The 22,097-nt window shown below is 47.9% G+C and overlaps 1 protein-coding gene across 1 annotated transcript; it reads right to left on the bottom strand.

The window, feature by feature from the left end:
* Positions 1 to 260: 260 nt before the first annotated feature.
* On the bottom strand, positions 261 to 2,039 carry LOC146865512 (zinc finger MYM-type protein 1-like). The gene has a single exon (XM_085640156.1). It carries the CDS (start codon positions 2,037 to 2,039, stop codon positions 261 to 263), a length of 1,779 nt encoding a protein of 592 aa, XP_085496282.1.
* Between the last annotated feature and the right edge of the window lie 20,058 nt (positions 2,040 to 22,097).

Below are 22,097 nucleotides of genomic sequence, written 5' to 3'. Positions count from 1 at the left end.
AAGACATATACCCTCAAAACCAACATATTTTTAGACACTAACAACAAAAATATTTAAAAAAATAATAAAATATGAAAACAAATATCTATAAATTCACAGATACATAAACACACATATATAAACACATATCAACTGTACAGGAGTTTTATGAATATTAAATGGAATGAGTACATGTCCAACAGTACTTCCTAATGTTATCAAACAAAACAAACCGAGCTATAAACACCTGAAACTATGATTACACATCAGATTAATATTTTCTATTTATATTGAAAGTTTGCTCGTCGATCTTTAATATGAACAAACTTTTCAATTGTTCTTTTGTTGAATTCTGGTATTTCCTTTATTAGCTCCTTTTCCATTGACAGCATAGCCAATGCATTAAGTCTAGCTTGAGTCATAGTGTTTCGCAAAAACGTTTTTACCCTCTTTAGTGTGGAAAAACATCTCTCAGACTCTGCTGTTGTCATGGGTGTAGTAATGACAACTCTTAAAAGCTTTATGGTCTCAGAAAAAGATTTCTCTAAGTTGTTTTCACACAAAAAGCTAAATAAAGCCATGGCACCACCAGTAGTTTGACGGAAGTCACGTCTTCCATACAGGACCGAAAGTTCTGTACGCAATCTAGCCTTGTCTAACATAGGATAGGCTTCTATCGTTTCTGCGAGTGCCTCAGCTGGGAAAGATTTGTCATGTCTTTCAAAAAGGTCACTTCGCAATAGTGTTGCACTTACAAGATGCTTTGTGAATGCAAAGCGCTCTCTGGCATGGACCACAATAATGTCACAGACTTCTTTTGCTTCTTGGGTCAAAGTATTTATTTGCAGTCTTCGGTTTACAAATGTACATTCTTGTGGCAGTGTAGAATCCAAACTGTCAATGGATTCCCGTACTTTGGTGATGCTTGTCACAAAGTCTGTAGTAGCTTTCTGGACATATACAGTGTCAATGTCTCGCTTTTGCAATTGATTATATAAAATGTCTACCTGGGGCATTATACGGTGAAAAAGAAACAGAAAGAATATAAACTCTCTATCATCTAATGTTCTACTAAATCCCTTAGCTTCACATATAGTATTTGACTCAAAATCACCACTGTTTGCAATGGTTGACATGCATTCAAGAAGATCGTCTCTGTATTCATAAATTATCAATATTGCTCGAATATTGAAGTTCCAGCGAGTTGCAGACCCTCTTGGAAGTCTTCTTGAAACTATTTGTTCAAGAATATCAGTCCTTTTCGGGGAACGTGCAAAAAATGCTGTTATACCTCCAATCTCTGAAAAGAAAATTTTAACTCTAGATATTTTGGAGGAAGCCTGTTCCATAATTAGGTTAAGTTGGTGGGCATAGCAATGAATATAATGTGCATTTGGGTAAACATCCCTGATTTTCTTTTGCACCCCACCTGTTGCACCACGCATGACGCTGGCCCCATCGTAGCTTTGAGCAATTAGTTTTCCTTTAGCACATTGGTCAGGGAAAACAATGTTTAATTCATTAAGAATGGCTGAGGCAATTGTTTCTGCAGATGAGTCTTTTAGATGTGTGAAACAATAAAATCGTTCAGCTACCTTGCAATTTCCATCAATGTAGCGGAAGACTAGAACTGACTGTGTCTTAGTAGAGACATCAGTTGTATCGTCAGCTTGGATAGCTACATAATCAGTGCTTCTCAACTGCTGTGTAATATATTCTCTTATCACTTCCAGCATACAGTCCAGCAATTCATTCTGAATAGTTTTAGACGTGCCTTTAAACACTGTGGCTGTTCTTAAATGTGTTTCCATAGCACTGTCAATGCTGGAGACAAAATCAACAAGGCCCCTGAACACGCCAGGATTTAGAGACTCTTCAGTTTCATCATGGCCCCGTAATGCCAATTCAAAGGCACCACAAAAACGAATACAGTCAATCAATTTTGATAAAATGTATCGGTTTTTATCCACTTCTGCATTATGTTTTCTTACTCCCACACGGTATGCTTCGTTCAATTGCTGTACAATGTCCGATTTTCCGAAAAGAGATAATTTCAACATATTTGTCAAATGAGATTTACAGGAATCATGTTTTTTTATTTTTTCAGCCAGATGCTTTAGGTCAGTAACTCCTGTTTTTGTCCAGGCAACTTCACCTCCAAAAAGTAAGCAAGGGAAACAGAATAAAGCATTTTTAGAAGCGCTACCAGTAAGCCACTCTATCCTATCATACCATGTTCTGGTAAACCGACGTGTATAACCCTGTCCCCTATCTTTTGCAGACTGCTCAATTTTAATTTCAGGTTTATCAGCTCCTAATGTTTTCACTTGTAGTTTATCAGCATGTGTCAAGCCCAAAAAGGGGTTTACGAGTAAACTGTCAACTGTGTTCATTGTATCTAGCAATAGATCAGACTGGAAATAGAAAACCTAACCTGTTTTTAAATATTCCCTAGGTTGAAGACACAAAAACTATATCACGCAAAATAATGAATACACTAATATGAATTGTCATGCACACAATAGTAACAGCAATTAGTCATCCATCCTCATTCTGACAGGAATGCAACTGCAGCAGCACGTACAGCTGTCCCCCAAGCGGTATAGCCTTGTAACTAGTTCAGAATTCTTCCTGGGATCCTGTTAATAATTAAAATATGATGTAAGCTTTGAGGCTAGGTGCCATTGCATGCACAACACCAGTGGCGATTGAAAAGCTTAAGCATGTCAATTCAGTGATCTGCCTAGAATTTAAAGGGTATATTCCAATTATGGGGTCCTTGAATTACTATTAGAAGGATAAAATCAGTATATTTTAGGAGTAAACCTAAAACAAAGTACTTATACACTTGGACTTGACTTTAGATGGCAAATAATACAAAACATGTTGAAATTTTCTGTAAAAAGCATACGACTTGCATTGAGCAATACCCTTTAAAAGAGTTCTAGGCAGATCTCTGATATATCCAGCAGCCGTCTGTACCAAGCACAGCAAAATAAATGTATATTTTTCCAATTAAGAGTTTACCATTGCAGTTAGACTATTTCAAAATTCAAAAAATATATGGATGGAGGTATTCTACACACAAGACAGACTATAATTACATCCTTTAGACAGTGCTAGTCATATCAGTGATCCTATTACTAAATGGACAGGAGTCACACTGTCACAACACATTAGATAGATTTTATATATCCTACTCACTGTACATACTCTGGGGCAGATTTACAAGCCCTGTGCGCCACTTTTGCGCTGCCGTTGCATCACATTTGTGACGCAGCGGCGGCGCAAAGCTAGCGCCATGCTGCGACAGATTTGCAACGTGACGCATCTAGGGAGATGCGTCACGTTGTAAAGCCCTGCGCCACATTAAACCTGAGTCAGGTTTAATGTATGCAGGGTGGGCATTACGTCGACACAACCCTCGGAAAAGTGACGCAGTGAAATCTACGAGATTTCACGCAGTCACTTTTCCGACGCTGGTGCGTCAAATCCTTATGCCTGCTTCAAGCAGGCGTAAGACGTGACGCACCATGTTAGGGATAGGGCAGGTTGAAACAGTGCTGGAGTTGCGTCACGCTTGCGACACAACTTCAGCACTGCGCCAACCTTACGCCAGCAGATGCGTCACGCATCTGCTTGTCTTTGCGCCATGATGCACCACATTGCAAATGCGGCGCATCTGCAATGGCGCATGGGCAAACTTGCGTGACACATTTTCCCTGGCGCATCCCTGCTGATTTGCAGGGATGCGCCAGGAAACGTAAATCTGCCCCATGGTACGGAAAAAGTAGACTGAAAAACATTGGTGTGAAAAACATTGTTGACTGAAAAAATAGAATGAAAATAAGTAGTGGCTTTCATGCATTATACAAGAAACATAAGTGTACTGGTAGCAGGGCTAAGGGCCATCCTCCCAAAGTAGACAGGAGCATCTAAAATAAGGGTCAGGAGACTAGCAATGAATTGTAATGATTCAGGTCAAGTTAGCGTTAATGGATAATTACGGGATTTTAGGGTAGCACTAAGGAGTAGTTCAGGGCTATTATGAATCAGGGTAGCATTAAAGAGTAGTCCATTTATTATGCATCAAGAAACGACAGAATGTATGGGCAGTTTGGGGTTTAATATCTTTAGGGACGGTAAGCATTAAGGGATAGTAAGGGATTATTAGGCTAGTTAGATAAATGAAAGAGAGCATACAATAATAAAAGATTTAAAAATCAACATTTTTGAACTTCTCATAGTTAATCATGAAAAAACACAAAATTATCCCCTTAAAATTCAACCTCATACTCTCTGCACTGTTTTGCTAGGATAAACCAACAGGCCTCCACACCTAAAGACCACACACTTGGCACCCATACATAGCTGAATGTGGACCTTTGCGGGAAATACAAAAGCATGTCCTACCTTCTGGCCTGAGGTCTAGGACCAGGAAGCTGAGTTTCGATAAAGGTTCTGTCGCCGCAGGGCCGGAGCCACCACGTGTCTTCTTTCGATATCTCGCAGTACCGATCTTGAATGTGATTATATTACGATCAGTCTTAACTCCAATTTCTCATGTGCTAAAAGAATTAAAACAAGAATTATTACCAACAATTACTGCACTGTATTCATGTAATGTTTCTAGCAAATGTGCTACCTGTACAATACTCTTTTACACAAAACAAATAAACACAAACATTTAAGATAATACATTCAGGTGGTTTTAATAGAATGTGCATGAGTGCAAGTGAGATCCTGGGTCTCTGCAAGCATTGTGATTTGTGTAATTTTGTGTAAAGTTGCTGGTTTCTGCAAAGAAGTGCATACACGTTTAAACCAATATATGTGAAACAATGTGTGTGTATGTTTTAGTATGTGTGCATTGCAGTGAGTGCCTGTGGTGCTGTGCATGAACTCTAGAATCCTGTTGGTTTAGTGAGCAGAGTCATGGGAACACCTCATGTGACTCTACTGTGGCTGAACCGTAGCCCTGCCTGCCTCTGTGCCTCTTACCAACATTGGCTCCATGTGTGAGGCCTTCCAACACAGCAGGATGGGGCCATAGACCTGACTGTGCTCCTTCGGCCATGCTGGTACCCAACTCAACTTTCCGCCCCGTGGACTCCGTGTGCGAGACCGCAGACAGCCAGAGCAGCGACTCCAAGCCCCAGGTACTCTCTCGAGGGCCCACGGCCTGACTTCAACCCCCATTGCATTGAAGACCTTTCCGAGGCGGAGGTGACCAGTGGACTCATTTGAGGATACTATGTTACTATGACTCCCTCAAAGGGAGCACCTGCATCTTTGCTTTGTGATGGCCCTGGAGAATGAGCAATTAACTTTACTACTGGCATAATTCTTAATACACTTATTAGACTGTTGTCCTTTAGGCTTAGCTTTAATTAGATAAAGATGGCCTCTTTTTCTACAACTGGTGTGAAGTTTTTTTGTGGTGTCTTTTACTGTGTTACTTTACTATGTGTTGCACTAATACTTTACACATTGCCTCTTTGATAAGCCTGCCTGCTCTTCGCCAAGCTACCAGACGATGACCAGAGGTAATCTTACATGTGTATCTGAATTAATCTGACTATAATGGTGGGTTATTGCTGGATTAGGTGTATACCCTAGCCAACCAAAATCCCCATTTGTAAGAGGTACACATTCAGCAGCGTCTCCAGGTTGTCTGCTTTCATTCCAAGCAGCAACGTGCAAAGGGGGTGGGGGGGCTTATCAGATTCTATCAGGCCAAATTTAAAGGGCCATTGGCATTCTTTTGTTCCAGGGAGCTATCTAGAGCTTCACACCTAGATGCAAATGCCTCGACCGAGGCGAAGCAGCTGCCCTTATCCTCCTGGACCTCTCAGCCTCCTTCAACACCGTTTCCCACCAAACCCTCTGAGCAAGACTCCACGTCGCTGGCATCCGCGATAAAGCCCTGGATGGATCAACTCCTTCACCCGCCGAACATAGAGAGTCAGACTTCCACCATTCAACTCAAAACCCACTGAGATCAGCTGCAAAGGGCCTCAGGGATCCTCCCTGAGCCTCACCCTCTTCAGCATCTACAGGGCTCCACTTGCAGCCATCATCAGAAACCGCAGTCTCAACATTGTCTCCTATATCGACAATACTTAGCTGATTCTCTCCCTCACAGAAGAACCCACAGCCACCAAGAGCAACTTCCACAAGGAGATAAAGCAGTCTCCACCTGGATGAAGGACAGCTGCCTCAAGCTTAGCTCAAACAAGACCTAAGGGGCTCATTATGATGGTTTTGACCACCCGCCAGACGTGCGGCAGTCCCACCAGTGCAATTAGGATGTGTCAGCCATACTGCAGGTGCATCCTGGCCTTTTAACATTGCGGACGGTGCTGCTGGCTGCAGCACCGTCTGCAATGTCAAAAGAGCATGCCCAGCATTTCCCTGCACCACGTGGCAGGCACCGTGCAGTGCCTGCCATTTGGTGCATGGAACTCATGGTACCCCCCAGTGCACCTCCCTATACACACAGAGGGGGCCCACAATGACCACTACCCACTGACCACGCGCAAAACCCTGGCATCTTCCTGGACTCCTCGCTCTCAATAAACCCCCAAATCAACGCCGTTTATCCTCCTATTTCCGCACGCTCCATCTACTTCATAAGATCTTGCAGTGCATCCCCACCATGACTTAGAGATCCGGGACAAGGCCCTCGACTGGATCCACTCTTTCCTCTCCGGCAGAACACAGCGGGTCAGACTCCTACCTTTCGTCTCGGACCCTACACCAACCACCTGCGGAGTCCCCCAGGGGTCCTCCCTCAGCCCAAGGCTCTTCAACGTTTAGATAGCTCCGCTCGCCCCATCGTCAGAACCCATGGACTTAACATTGTTTCATACACAGACGACACCCAACTCATTCTATCCCTATCCAGCGAACCCAATGCAGCCAAACACAACTTTCAAGAAGGCATGAAAGCTGTTGCAAAATGGATGAAAAGCAGCTGCCTACAACTCAACACTGACAAATCAGAAGTACTCATCATGGGCCCACACCCCGACGCCTGGAACGACACCTAGTGGCTCCCGCCCTCGGAAGCCCACCCACCCATGGACCACGCACGCAACCTTGGGATCATCCTGGACTCCGAGCTCAAAATGGACCGCCAGGTCAACTCCGTTGCATTCTCCTTTCACACCCTCTGCCTCCTATCTAAGACCTTCAAATGGATCCCCCTCAAGCACAGAAATACCGTCACTCACACCCTCATCACCAGCAGATACTACTACGGCAACGCACTCTACGCCGGAATAAACAAAAACCTTTCCCGCAAACTATAAAACATCTAGAATGCCGCCGCAAGATTGGTCCTCAACCTGCCAAGACACTGCCATATCTCCCAGCACCTGCTCACACTCCACTGTCTCCCCATCGAGGCTAGAATCACCTTCAAGATTCTCACCTACGCACATAAAGCCCGCCACAACACCGGACCAGCATACCTAAACAGCCGACTCAAATTCCACTCACCCAAAAGTGCCCTACGATCAGCCCAGCTCTCCTACGCCATTGTCCCCCGTGCCAGAAAAACCAGATCGGGAAGCCGCTCCTTCTTCTTCCTCGCGGCCAGAGCCTGGAATGCCTTACCGCTCCACCTTAGACACTATCACTCCCATCTTCACGCGAAACCTAAAAATCTTGGCTTTTCGACAGACCCCCTCCTTGATGGACTGGAACCTGCACATCCCCTCCTCCTTGAGACCCTTACTGGTGAGTAGTCGCGTTTAACAAACACATGATGGATTGATACCTCAACAACCACTTCTCCTTCTACATATACACCAGACATCTCCACTCCATCCAACTGGGCCAGGCCACCATACCACGTATCAGCAAGACCACTGCTGGAGAAAGATCCTTCTCCTAACTCCTGGAACTCCCTGCCTGTCCACTTCCGGCAATCACCATTACGTCCGCAATTCAGGAAGGACCAATTCAGGAAGGACCTCAAGACCTGGCTCTTCGACTGAACCGCAGCTCCCCTCACCCACTCCCCTCACCCCCAAACTGCTTGAAACACTTATGGGTAAGGAGTTGAGCTTTATGAAAATGAGTGTGTAAATGAATGTACAGGTTGTGTTACATAAGTGAGTGAGGGACACAAGGTGTAAGAGTTGCATGTTGTTTATAGCTCACTGTGTTATATTAGAAGGATTACGATTTATGAACTGTCGATAACAACTATCTCTGTGTTAAAAGCAGTGACCCACTTATCTGGCAACATAAAGTAAAAATATTGTCACCTGCATATTACATGATCCGCTTTGCATCAGACATAGGGGCAGATTTATGTTCCCTGGCGCATCCCTGCAAATCAGCATGGATGCGCCAGGGAAGATGCGTCACGCAAGTTTGCCCATGCGCCACCGCAGATGCGCCGCATTTACAATGCGGTGCATCGTGGCGCAAGGGCAAGCAGATACGCGACGCATCTGCCAGCGTAAGGTTGGCGCAGTGATGAAGTTGCGTCGCAAGCGCGACGCAACTCCAGCACTGTTCCAACCTACCCTATCCCTAACATGGTGCGTCAAGCCTTACGCCTGCTTCAAGCAGGTGCAGGGTTTTGACGCATCAGCGTTGGGAAAGTGACTCAGTGAAATCTTATAGATTTCGCTGAGTCACTTTTCAGGGGCGTTCCTGCGACGGAACGCCCCCCCCCTGAGTCGAAACGCCCACGTGAAACCTGACGCAGGTTTCACGTGGCGCAGGGCTTTACACCGTGATGCATCTCCATAGATGCGTCACGATGTAAATGTGGCGCAACGTGGCGCAGGGTTTACGCCGCCGCTGCAGCGGCGTAAAAGGGGCGCAAGTCCCTCATAAATCTGCCCCATAGAGTGCATTTAAAAAACTTGCAAGGGTTAATATCAAATTTAACCCTTGCTATATTTTTTTAATGCACTCATGAGGCATTATACTAGACCTGGTCAACCAACTGGGCAATATGCTAAAATAATTATATAAAGCAGCATATTTAAACAATGCAAACATTGCACAAAAAATTAAAAGTACAAATTATTATTTCACACTTACCTTATCAGGCAGCTGCTTCTGTCTTAGTCAGCTAGTTGATGGCCTTGATGCTGGTTGCTGTGTGCTGTGTGCGTCTCTGGACCTGCTCCTGCCACCTTCAAATCAGAGCTGCTGCTGGTTCAGTGGAACTGAAAGTGAAAGCAGCATGTATCATGTGACTCCACCTCACAGGGTCATGAGTTAAGTCTCATGACTCTGTGACACAAGGAAATGTGTGTGAGTTTATTATTTTTTTAATCACTTTATATTAAGTTATTACAATAATGCTGGAAATCATTATTGTAATAACGAAAAATAAAAAAAACCCTACCTTTCCCAACTCGTCATAGAGATGGGTGGGATCAGTTATGCTTGACCCCACCCCATCCAGTGACGACTGGTGAAAGGGAGGGGTGAGGCAGGGCAACGTGGTGACTAATGCAGCCTCGGGCTTAAACAGTACCCGCCCGAGGCTGCTCTGGAATTGACACCTTACTGGCGTCATAAGTGGGAGGGGCCGCGGGCCCTAACTGGGCTGTCAATATAACTACCGGGCTGACATTATGTCCGCCCGGTAGATCGAAAGTTTCTTTTTGTGACACATGCGCAGAGCGCATGTGTCACAAACTTGCCCCACACACTGCATGAATTCTGTGCCTGCCCTGCTGGCTGGCCTGCGTGATGCAATGACGCTGGAGTCTGACTCCGAGCGTCGCAAGCAGGCAGCAGCAGGACTTCGCTGTAATGACTGTGCTGGCACTGGCAGGTAGGCTGGGCGCGTGCACACCGTTCCGCTTGTGAATCATTTTAAATCGAAATGCAGCGCGGCTGCCGAGCGAGGCGACGGGCGGGCGGCGATCACGAAAGGGAGGGCACCGCCCGCCCGCCCGTTACAGAAAACCGCCGCTGCACTGTATGCAACTCCACTCTACAACACTGTACTACACTCTATGATACTCTACTCCACTCTATGCCCATCCACTCCACGCTACCACACTGTATGGCACTTAACGACACACCACTCCACTCCACTCCCCTCTATGCTACACCACTCCACTATATGACACTGTACTCCACTTTATCGCACTCTTCTCCACTGTGCTCTACAACACTCCACTCGATGATACTCCACTCTACTTCGCCCTTCTCCACTCTACTCTACTCTATGATAGTCTATGACACCCCACTCTGTTGTACAACATGCAAGTCCACTGTACAACTCACCGCTCCACTCTATGATATTTGACTCCACTATATGAGACCATTCCACTACACTATAAAACACTTTAATACACTGTACGCTACACTGCCACTCCATTCTGTTCCACTCTATAATACTCCACTCTACAACAATAGACTTTAAAACACTCTCCTCCACTGTAGTGTTTGACATTCCACAGAACAACACTTCATTCAACGACACTAAACTCTACGATTTGACCACAGTTTTATTAGAAATGTAAAAAAAACATTGAAATTTAATTTAAAAAAAAACAAAGGTCTTAGCTTAGTTATAGTCAGGAAAAGTTGTTTCCCTATATTACCAAACTTAAACTATGCAAGCTTTAGAAATTCTAAAGTGATAGTTGTGACTTTCATTTATAGTTTATCCACCACCTTTAAACTATTAAAAGTAGCGCATCTCCATATACACTCTTTTCGCCTCGCTAACCAGACAACAATAAACATAACTCGCCTTTTTACCATGCACTGTTTTATGACAAATGATGTAATTTGAGATGTTATAAGTGTTGATATGAATGCTATGATTTCAGGGGGGTGTGGCCGAGCCAGCCAAGATTGCGGACGTGAGCAGTCCTGACAATCAGCGTTCATCTAGGCCGTTTGGGCAACACTGAGACACTGTAGACCTGCGAGGAGCTTGCCAGTTTGAACCCCTCCTTTGCTGAGGCCTGGGGGTTGGAGGGGATGCGGCTGAGGGGAATGCTGGTTTGGCTGCACTAGGCCACTTCCAACATGGTGGCGCAGAGGGCGGCAGAGCGCAGGATCTCAGCCTGCTGACCTTTGCCCCTCGGGGGCTTGCCTGAGTCGGACCCTCACTGAATTTTGAATTTCTCACCCTTGGAGCCGCTCACCACTGTGTGCTGCTGGACCTGGCGTGGAGCGGGCACACATGTGGGCAGCATTGTGCCGTCACCCTCTGCAACATCTAGATTGAGTGAAAGGCCGATGTGGGGCCTCGCAGCGGGCCTTCCTGTTCCAGCACCTGAGGTGTCGATGGCAGAGTTGAGGGCGGAGGATGAGTGCTGCTGTTCCTGGCCTTCCTGCCACACTCTCCTTACTCGAGAAGCCTGTGGACGGTGTGGCCTGGGCTCCCTTCAGTGTAGTGGTGAGCTGGGCCCTCCTTCCTGCCGCCTGACTTGAAGCCTGACTTGAACCGAGTACTGCGGTCTGTTGAAGTGAGATCTCACGGGGCTGCCTCCAAAGTGAGTGCCGCTGGGAAACCTGCCTCTGCTTCCTACTGGGTGTGTGGCGGCGTGCTGCACCTGGGTGGGGGACTACCATGTGGAGCATGTACTTGGGCCCACAGTTTGTGCCATAACCGAGGCTCGGGCGGTGAATTGCTGCACAATGCCTCGTTGGTTCCCTCCAAGCCCCCCGTTGGTGCCATAATCAAAGTACAAGGTGTGCCCTCTTACCTCCTTCTGGACTCTGGGTCGGTGCCGCAATTGAGGCACAGAGCAAGATATCCCTGCTGGAGGGCCTGGCCTTGCTGCCTCCTAATGCTTGTCTACCTCTTCACAGCCTGACCCCACCCATAGTGAGGGGGGCTCCCTACCAACCTACCGACCTCTTCGGAGGGTAGCCCCCAGTGTTACTTGGTCCCCAAATGGGCACCATAAGCGAGGTCCACGGGGGTGCTGCTGCTAGAGGGCCGGATGTTGACATTCTCACGCCCCAATACTGCCTTCTTGCCTGCCAGACTGACCTTGCTTTCCCATGGGACCCCCATGGATCTATGGGGGCCACCCTTTGTCACTTCCGGCCTCGGACTCCTGCGGACTGGACGAGGGCGGGACAGCACCTCATCTCACCTGCGTGGTGCTCCCCACCTGGACTGACTCCCTGGCCTGCTGTTTTGTTCTTGGAGGGAACTTTGACAGCTTCCACCAAGCAAAAGCAAACACTCTAGTTCCAGAAGGCAGGAGCTGTCAAAGTGCTCCTGCTCTCTGGAACCGAAGGTTTCATCTCTTTTCCTGCCTGCATGTCTGTGAGATGAAATGATTGCTCCTGCATGGAGGGAGCTGCCTTTCCTCTGTGCAGCAGCAATGCCAGCTTCTGCAGGAGGCGGGGAGCCGGTAGGGACCATGGGAGCATTCAGGCTACCCCTGCGATCCCCAATGCTGGTGACTGGGTGCCCCGGGTGGGCTCCTGGACACCCAGCATTACAAGGCCGAGCCATGGGGGTTGTGGTTCCACGGGCCGATTGCCCACACTGCCACCTCTCCTTTTTTAATATACTTATCAATTAAGACTAGGCCTTGGGGGATGGGTTTCCCGGGGCTGAAATCAGCACATGGAGGGGGGATGTGCGGCTCCCTCCCCTGTTTAACATATATTACATTAAGTCTGGGAAATGGGGTTCCATGGGCCAAAATCAGCCCAGTGGAGAGGGGATTTGCGCCCCTCCGCACCCATTTAAAAGTGGCCAGGTCCTGGGGGTGGGGTCCTTAGGGCTGTAAGCAGACAGGGGAGGGGGCTGCATGGCCCCCCTCTCCATTGAATTATGGCGGGCTCCAGGGGGTGGGGTGCCTGGGGCCAAAATCAGTCTGGGAAGGGGGGCCATGCAGATCCTCACCCATTTCAAATGTGGCCTAGCCACTCACACATCCACTCATAAAGCCACTCAGAGACTCACAGACCCACTCAGACACTCATGCACTCACTCACAGACCTACTTAGACACAAACACATCCACTCACAGACCCACTCAGAGACTCACGCACCCACCCACAGACCCACTTATGCACTCATTCATAGACCCACTTAGACATTCACTCAGACACTCATGCACCCACTCACAGACCCATTCAGACACTCCCACACCCATTCACACACCCCGTGAGAAACTTATGCAGGCACTCCTAGACCCACTCAGACACCCACACACCCATTGAGACACTCACATACTCTGTCACACACCCAATGAGACACTCTTGCACTCACTCACACACTCATTTTCAAAGGTTACAGGTTACAGTTAGGAAATACAATTTAAAAACCTTAGAAATTCACTGAAAAAAACCAAAGGTTGAAGGAATGTCATAGTTAGGAAATAGAATTTAAAAACATTTGTAATTTGTGAAAGAGCCAAGGGTTACAGGGACATTATAGTTAGGAAATATAGTAAACAAAACCTTAGAGATTCAATGAAAAAAACAAAGGTTACAAAGACCTTATAATTAGGCTCACAGTTCACATGTACAAAACCAGAGAAATTCAGCAGTTATAGTTATCTGAGCTAACTATAGATTACACCCCCACAATGCACTGATTTTACCTCACATTTGACATCACTCATGACATGGTCAGTGACATCACTGATTATATCACTGATGACATCTCAAATGGCATCACTGATGATATAATCCACAGAACCACTCACACACTCACTCATACCCCTATACAACCTCTCATATAACCACTCACATCCATTTTCAGACCCATACAAGTGCTCACATAACCACTCACTCCTGCATAGAGTCACTCACACACACCCAATCGCTCACTCATACAACCATTCACTCACCCATTCAACCACTCACACAGCCAAACACTCACCTGTACAGCTACTCACACCCCTACTTATTCACCCATATAGCCACTCACTCACCCATATAGCCTCTCAACACAGCCACTCACTCAACCATACAAACACTCACACACCCACACACCCACACAACCACTTAGAAAACCATTCACACATCCATACAACACTTCCATATCTGCTCACTCACCCATACAGCCATTCACACAGAAACTCACTCTCCAATACAGCCACTCACACACCAACTCCCTTAACCAAACACCCACTCAAACAGACACTCAATTACCCATACACCCACTTACACACCCAGTCACCCACTCATACAGCCACTCAGACCCCACTCACATACTGATAAAGACAGTCACACAGCCACTCAGATCACATATATTAGAAACGGTATTCAGTCAAGGATATCAAATTTAAGGTAAGAAGTATCATTTTCAAAAATATCTACGTCATTAATATCGTTTGCAGAAATAAAGTTGTTCAAAATATCAAGATTTTTAATTAGTGTTATGTATTTTGGCATACATTTTAAGTGTATGTGATGTATTTTTTATGTTTTTTAATATATGTGTTACTTTTTTAGTAGTTATTAATTATATTTAATTAAATTTAGCATTTTTTAGTTCCGTAGCGGGTGGTGGGTTCATAGAGGGATAGGTTGGGAAGTAATTTAATTATAATAAATTAATGATTATTTTCTATTAATATTAATCTAATTGAGCTTTTATAGTGTGAATTGTGTTTTTAGTATTTTTTTTACTTTTAATGTGTGGGTTGTGGGGTTTATAGGGATATAAGGTGGGAAGCATTTTATTTTTAATTAATTATTAATTGGTTGTTAACTAATTATTTAATTGGTAATTAATTATGGTAATTGTGTAATTTGTTTTTAGGTGTAGGTTGTGGGGCTTATATGTGTTTAATTGATAATTATGTTAATTATGCAAGGAATTATTTTTTTTGACATGGGTTGTGAATTGTGTGTTGTAATAGGGCAGGAAGTAAAGGAGCTAAATGTATGAAATAATTGTTTTTGTTAATAAATAATTTCTAAATCAAAATATTTCTTTCTTTGATAAATATATTTTTCATTTTATTTAATATAATGTTTGTTGGTATTTGTGAAATGTATTTAACATTATGGTGCCGATTCCGATCCTGTAAAACCTGTGTACGAATCGTCATACGGAGCGTATTCTCCGTACGACTCGTACCCGGGCAATCCACCTTACAATCCAGCAAGTACGATTCGTACAGAAATACCATTTCCGTACGAATCGTACAAAACTACGTACGGCTAAAAAATACCAAAGATTCTGATCCGGGACAGCGCGTACGTGACGTCCGTACGGAGTCAGGCAGCGTTTTACGGACCAGCAAGTACGATTCGTGCCTACGTCACTCCGCACGGCTTATTTTTTACGGCAGCCAAAAACTCCTGGGAAATTGAGTAAGACGCGAATAAGGAGCCCCGGTACGCGACGGACAGCCATGGACCCCATCCTACGTGTCATCCTGGCCCTCCTAGCCTACGACCTGGTGCACCGAAACCGCCGTGCATGCCGCAGAAGGTCAGAACAACACCCAGGGGGGGGCGAGGGGCAGGAAACATAACCCCTACCCAATTTAAAAAGTACTATATTCTGTACATACATTACCTCCAGGGTCTGGTAACTTCGGGGGGGCGTGTCCAACAATCCCTGCGTCCCGCAACAACGGAAGTGGACGTGGATGCGTACCCCTATGGCAACACTAGATTATTGATACGCACCATACCCACACATCCATAGCGTGGGTACGGTCTGTATCACTATTGTAGTGGTGACGTAGGAGTACGCGTGGTACGGGCTGTACACACGCTCTGAGAGCGTGTGTACGGCCCGTACCATGCGTACTCCTACGTCACCACTACAATAGTGATACGCACCGTACCCACACATCCATAGAGTGGGTACGGTCCGTATCACTATTGCAGTGGTGACGTAGGAGTACGCGTGGTACGGGCCGGACACACGCTCTCAGAGCGGGTGTACAGCCCGTACCACTATTGGATTGGGGCCTCAGGGGTACGCGTGGAACGGTCCGTACACACCCCTGAATGCGGGGGTACGGTCCGTATCACACGTACCCCTACGGCACCAGTACACTTGGGACACAAGGCGTACACACGCCACAAATGGTGTTGTATCGCCTGGTGCAGCATATCACCATTATATTGGTGTGTGGAGGTCAAGGAGAGCAGTGTACAGCACCAAGGGGGTGGGTGGGTGGGTGTGTGGCCGCGTAGGATTCCCAGCAGTGGACAGAGACATGGGGGTGGGTGCACATCACTACCAGCAGTGGGCAGACATATATGGGTGGGTGCACCTCACTCCCAGCAGTGGACAGACATATATGGGTGGGTGCAGAGGACTCCCAGCAGTGGACAGACATGTGAGGGGTGGGTGTATATGACACCCAGCAGTGTCCTGCAATATGAGGGGTGGGTGCAGAGGACTCCCAGCAGTAGACAGGCATGTGAGGGGTGGGTGTATATGACTCCCAGCAGTGGCCTGCAATATGAGGGGTGGGTGCAGAGCACTCCCAGCAGTGGACAGACATATGTGGGTGGGTGCACATCACTACCAGCAGTGGACAGAGACATGGGGGTGGGTGCATGTCACTACCAGCAGTGTCCTGCAATATGAGGGGTGGGTGCAGAGGACTCCCAGCAGGGAACAGACATGTGAGGGGTGGGTGTATATGACTTCCAGCAGTGGCCTGCAATATGAGGGGTGGGTGCAGAGGACTCCCAGCAGTGGACAGACATATATGGGTGGGTGTATATCACTACCAGCAGTGGACAGACATATATGGGTGGGTGTATATGACTCCCAGCAGTGGCCTGCAATATGAGGGGTGGGTGCAGAGGACTCCCAGCAGTGGACAGACATATATGGGTGGGTGTATATGACTCCCAGCAGTGGCCTTCAATATGAGGGGTGGGTGCAGAGGACTCCCAGCAGTGGACAGACATATGTGGGTGGGTGCACATCACTACCAGCAGTGGACAGAGACATGGGGGTGGGTGCATATCACTACCAGCAGTGTCCTGCAATATGAGGGGTCGGTGCAGAGGACTCCCAGCAGTGGACAGACATGTGAGGGGTGGGTGTATATGACTCCCAGCAGTGGCCTGCAATATGAGGGGTGGGTACAGAGGACTCCCAGCAGTGGACAGACATATGTGGGTGGGTGCACATCACTACCAGCAGTGGACAGAGACATGGGGGTGGGTGCATATCACTACCAGCAGTGGACAGACATATATGGGTGGGTGTATATGACTCCCAGCAGTGTCCAGACATATGAAGGGTGGGTGCAGAGGACTCCCAGCAGTGGACAGACATATGCGGGGTGGGTGCATATCACTACCAGCAGCGTCCAGACATATGAGGGGTGGGTGCACATCACTACCAGCAGTGGACAGACATATATGGGTGGGTGTATATGACTCCCAGCAGTGCCCTGCAATATGAGGGGTGGGTGCAGAGGACTCCCAGCAGTGGACAGACATATATGGGTGGGTGCAGAGGACTCCCAGCAGTGGACAGACATATATGTGTGGGTGTATATGACTCCCAGCAGTGGCCTGCAATATGAGGGGTGGTTGTAGAGGACTCCCAGCAGTGGACAGACATATGTGGGTGGGTGCACATCACTACCAGCAGTGGACAGAGACATGGGGGTGGGTACATATCACTACCAGCAGTGTCCTGCAATATGAGGGGGGGGGGTGAAGAGGACTCCCAACAGTGGACAGACATGTGAGGGGTGGGTGGATATGACTCCCAGCAGTGGCCTGCAATATGAGGGGTGGGTGCAGAGGACTCCCAGCAGTGGACAGACATATGTGGGTGGGTGCACATCACTACCAGCAGTGGACAGAGACATGGGGGTGGGTGCATATCACTACCAGCAGTGGACAGACATATATGGGTGGGTGTATATGACTCCCAGCAGTGTCCAGACATATGAAGGGTGGGTGCAGAGGACTCCCAGCAGTGGACAGACATATGCGGGGTGGGTGCATATCACTACCAGCAGCGTCCAGACATATGAGGGGTGGGTGCACATCACTACCAGCAGTGGACAGACATATATGGGTGGGTGTATATGACTCCCAGCAGTGGCCTGCAATATGAGGGGTGGGTGCAGAGGACTCCCAGCAGTGGACAGACATATATGGGTGGGTGCAGAGGACTCCCAGCAGTGGACAGACATATATGTGTGGGTGTATATGACTCCCAGCAGTGGCCTGCAATATGAGGGGTGGTTTTAGAGGACTCCCAGCAGTGGACTGACATATGTGGGTGGGTGCACATCACTACCAGCAGTGGACAGAGACATGGGGGTGGGTGCATATCACTACCAGCAGTGTCCTGCAATATGAGGGGGGGGTGAAGAGGACTCCCAACAGTGGACAGACATGTGAGGGGTGGGTGGATATGACTCCCAGCAGTGGCCTGTAATATGAGGGGTGGGTGCAGAGAACTCCCAGCAGTGGACAGACATATGTGGGTGGGTGCACATCACTACCAGCAGTGGACAGAGACATGGGGGTGGGTGCATATCACTACCAGCAGTGTCCTGCCTGCAATATGAGGGGTGGGGGCAGAGGACTCCCAGCAGTGGACAGACATATGTGGGTGGGTGCACATCACTACCAGTAGTGGACAGAGACATGGGGGTGGGTGCATATCACTACCAGCAGTGGACAGTCATATGTGGGTGGGTGTATATGACTCCCAGCAGTGGGCTGCAATATGAGGGGTGGGTGCAGAGGACTCCCAGCAGTGGACAGACATATATGGGTGGGTGCACCTCACTCTCAGCTGTGGACAGACATATATGGGTGGGTGCAGAGGACTCCCAGCAGTGGACAGAGACATGGGGGTGTGTACATCATTAGCATATGCCCACGACTCCATGGGTGTATGTACGCATCCCTGAGTTTTGACTATGATGATAGTGCCATAACAACACATCACTGACAGCATTGTCCCACTCCCAGGAGGATGGCTGTCTTTCCCCCACTGCATGACACACCACATGTGGGTGTGAGGACAAATGACACATGCATACCCACCCCTGGCAGGTGCAGCACAATACACACACTGAGATCATGCCACAAGGCTGTATAGTCATGTCACTGCCTACTAAAGTAAGAGAGCCAAAGGGAACACACATTGTCACCCACATCCCAGGAATGATAGGAATGTACAGGTGCTGGGCCAGCCACCAAGATGTCGTCTCTCATGGAAGGAAAAGGGTGGAGTTTCCACAGATACAATACCCACAATTGTGAGTCACGTGCCCAAATACCCTGCAGAACAAGTACCAGATGTGTGCTATGCCTGGATTACACACATGCATAGTGCTGAAAAGGGAGGATGTCTACATGAAGGCATTTCAACATACTCAATACAGAAGTACAGTGACTAGCAAGGATGGCACAGACGATGCAGCCGGAGACATTGCTGAGCAGGCATGGCCATAGTTGAAGGGATCCGTCACCAACAAAGGAACTGTAGACACAGGTCAGCACAACAATTGGGCAACTCTTTGCAGGGAAGATGTCAGGTGCCACAGAGGAAGGAACACTCCTTGGGACAATGTCTCAAAACCATAATAACAGACACTACAAATGATACTTGGCAGAGACCTTGTGATGGCACGCAGATACCATGGTCAACCTCATCACCATCAGACTCGAACATTTCTCAGGACAATAACACATTACCACAACTCCAACTCCTGGAGCCTCAGCACCAACATCAAGACCTGAAATGCAATAGTGTTCAAAGGAAAAATAAAATGCTTTATTCAGCATTAAACAAAAGGAAGTAATAAGACTATATACGAAGGTCAATGGCCAGTCCATCATATAAGTCCTTGGGGGGACACTGGGGCACATGTCTCCCCTAGCTTGCCTGCACACTGGAACCCTCAGGTTCATAGACCGGTGGGGAGGCATCATGTGGGGAAGGACCAGGCACCGCAGGGACAGGAGGGGGAAGGGTAGGTGGGGTGGGTGCAGGGGTGGATGTGTCCACCACAGGGGTGGGGCAGCGCCAAAGGTGGTGGTGAGCTCAGCGCTGCACACTTCTGCAAAGGCGGACAGAGTAACTCCTGCCTCGGAAGAAACCCCAGGGACAACAGAGGGGTGGGGGCGCAGGGATGGGTTTCAGCGCTCCTGAAGGAGGGGTGGACATAGGGGTGGACTCAACTCCCCTGCCCGGGGACTTCCCTGTCCGCTTGCGGGGTGGTGACACAGTGGGGGCAGGGGAGCCAAGGGGTGTGCTGATGGAGGGACTGGGTTGTGAGGCATGCGTACTCAGACTGTGGCTGCATGTATGGCTTTGTGCCCCAGACCAAGTGGGTGTGCCTATCTCCTCCTGAGTGTGCGTGTCAGGATGTGTGCGCTTGCCCTTTCTTGGTGGTGTGCTGGATGTGTCTGATGTGGTGCGTGCGTGGAAAGGTCTGTGTGTGCATGGGACAGGTATGGGAGAGGGAATTGTGGATGGGGGTAGGGGGGGACGAAGCGCTGCAGGAGAGACACTGCTACCGTCAGTGAAGATTCCATGGACTGCAGAAACCGGCGTTGCTCAGACATCGCTGATGACATGCCCTCCATGAACAACACCATCTGTGTCAGCAGTTTGGTGTGGCCATGGAGGACATTCAGCATCGATGCCTGGCCAACCTGCAACTGCCGCTGTATGTCCACAGACTCAGCACTGAGGGCAGCAGGGGTGACAGGGGCAGGGGGTGCTGTGCCTGGACCGAAGGAGACATGGTGGTGGTCAGCACGGACAGAAGGGTGCCGGAGCAACTGGGAGGGCGGTGATGGGAATGGAGGAGGCGGGACCAGATGTTGGGCCGCTGCAAGGTGTAGTGGCAGCCTCCCCCCCTCGATGAGGTCAGCCTCGGACCCATCTGCGTCGTAGTTGGTGTCGCCACCAGACAGGTCCTCTGACTGACTTCCTTCGACCCTCTGTGCCACTGGCTCCCGATGACTTGCCAGCACTGGTGCCACTGGTGCTGGGTCCCTCCTCAAGTTCCGTGCTGGTGTCTCCCTCGGTTCCCGTTGATGATGCTGTGGGCAAGGTGAACATACAGAAAAACATCAGTCACCTGTATACATCTGACACATGAGTACCCAAACAATAGGTCACAGTGCATATCAGGCAATGCTTAATGAGTAACAGCTAGATTACTCCGCACATATGTAAGCCCTGTACTCCCCAGTTGGTAGACCCACCATGCCACTTGGACATAAGGAAAAATAGGACACACCATCCCAAAACTAGACTGAGAAATATACTGAGAAGCTAGTGATTGGGAACAGGCGAGCACAGCAATACAATGAAGTCATGCCACCTCTTGTTTACCCTGAAAGAAACACGAGAAGTGCACCCAAGTCAAACTAACACACCTCAATACAAAAGGTGTCCCCACGCTCAGAGCCTTGTAAGTAATTTTGAACAGTAACCCCAAAAACCTTAGTCCCTTGGGAATAACAATACTTCACACAATCGACATGTCAATAATGTGGGAATGTTCCATTTTGTGAACAGAACACACATGTGCCTGTATAAAAGATGTCTCCAAAGGAGGTGCACACCAAACTACATTTACCCAGTCATTGAAGAAGCTGGCAGCCTTATCCACAGGACCCACTGTCCAAAAGAAATGGTGTTGCAGAAAGTACATATACATGGGCCCACAGTGGTCCTGATGACTTGACACTCGTAAGTTGGTATCACCAACAACCAAGCACTTACCCAAATTCCACAACACTCTGGGAACAAGTATATGTATAATCTGCAAAACAGTCTGATGAGAACAGTGGCTTCTTTTAACAAGCATTTGCAATGCAATAGGTCTCGCAGTTACACGGGTTAAAGCTATTGGCATTGTAAATGACAATGCCAATAGGCATTGTTATTTGCAATGTCAATAGCTCAAACTCGCGTAAATGCGAGACCTAATGCATTGCAAATGCTTGTCAATGCTTGTTTTCTGGTGTATTCTGGTGGTGATTTGGTCAGCCCAACCACATGCTTTGTTGGTAGTGTCTGGAGGGGAATAGGTTATGAAAAATGGATGTGTGCCACTGAAATTTGTCAGACTGATTTATGTTTGAAAGACTGCCCCATCACTTGCTGAGTGGTTCCCAAGGAAGGGGACAAATCGCAGCTAAAAGCTAAAACAAACCAGTGACTTTCAGAGGGCC

This window comes from Triturus cristatus, chromosome 2_1 (genome assembly GCF_964204655.1).
Source record: "Triturus cristatus chromosome 2_1, aTriCri1.1, whole genome shotgun sequence".
Lineage (NCBI taxonomy): Eukaryota > Metazoa > Chordata > Amphibia > Caudata > Salamandridae > Triturus > Triturus cristatus.
Note: the sequence above shows the minus strand (reverse complement) of the source record. Positions and strands in the feature narration are given on the sequence as shown.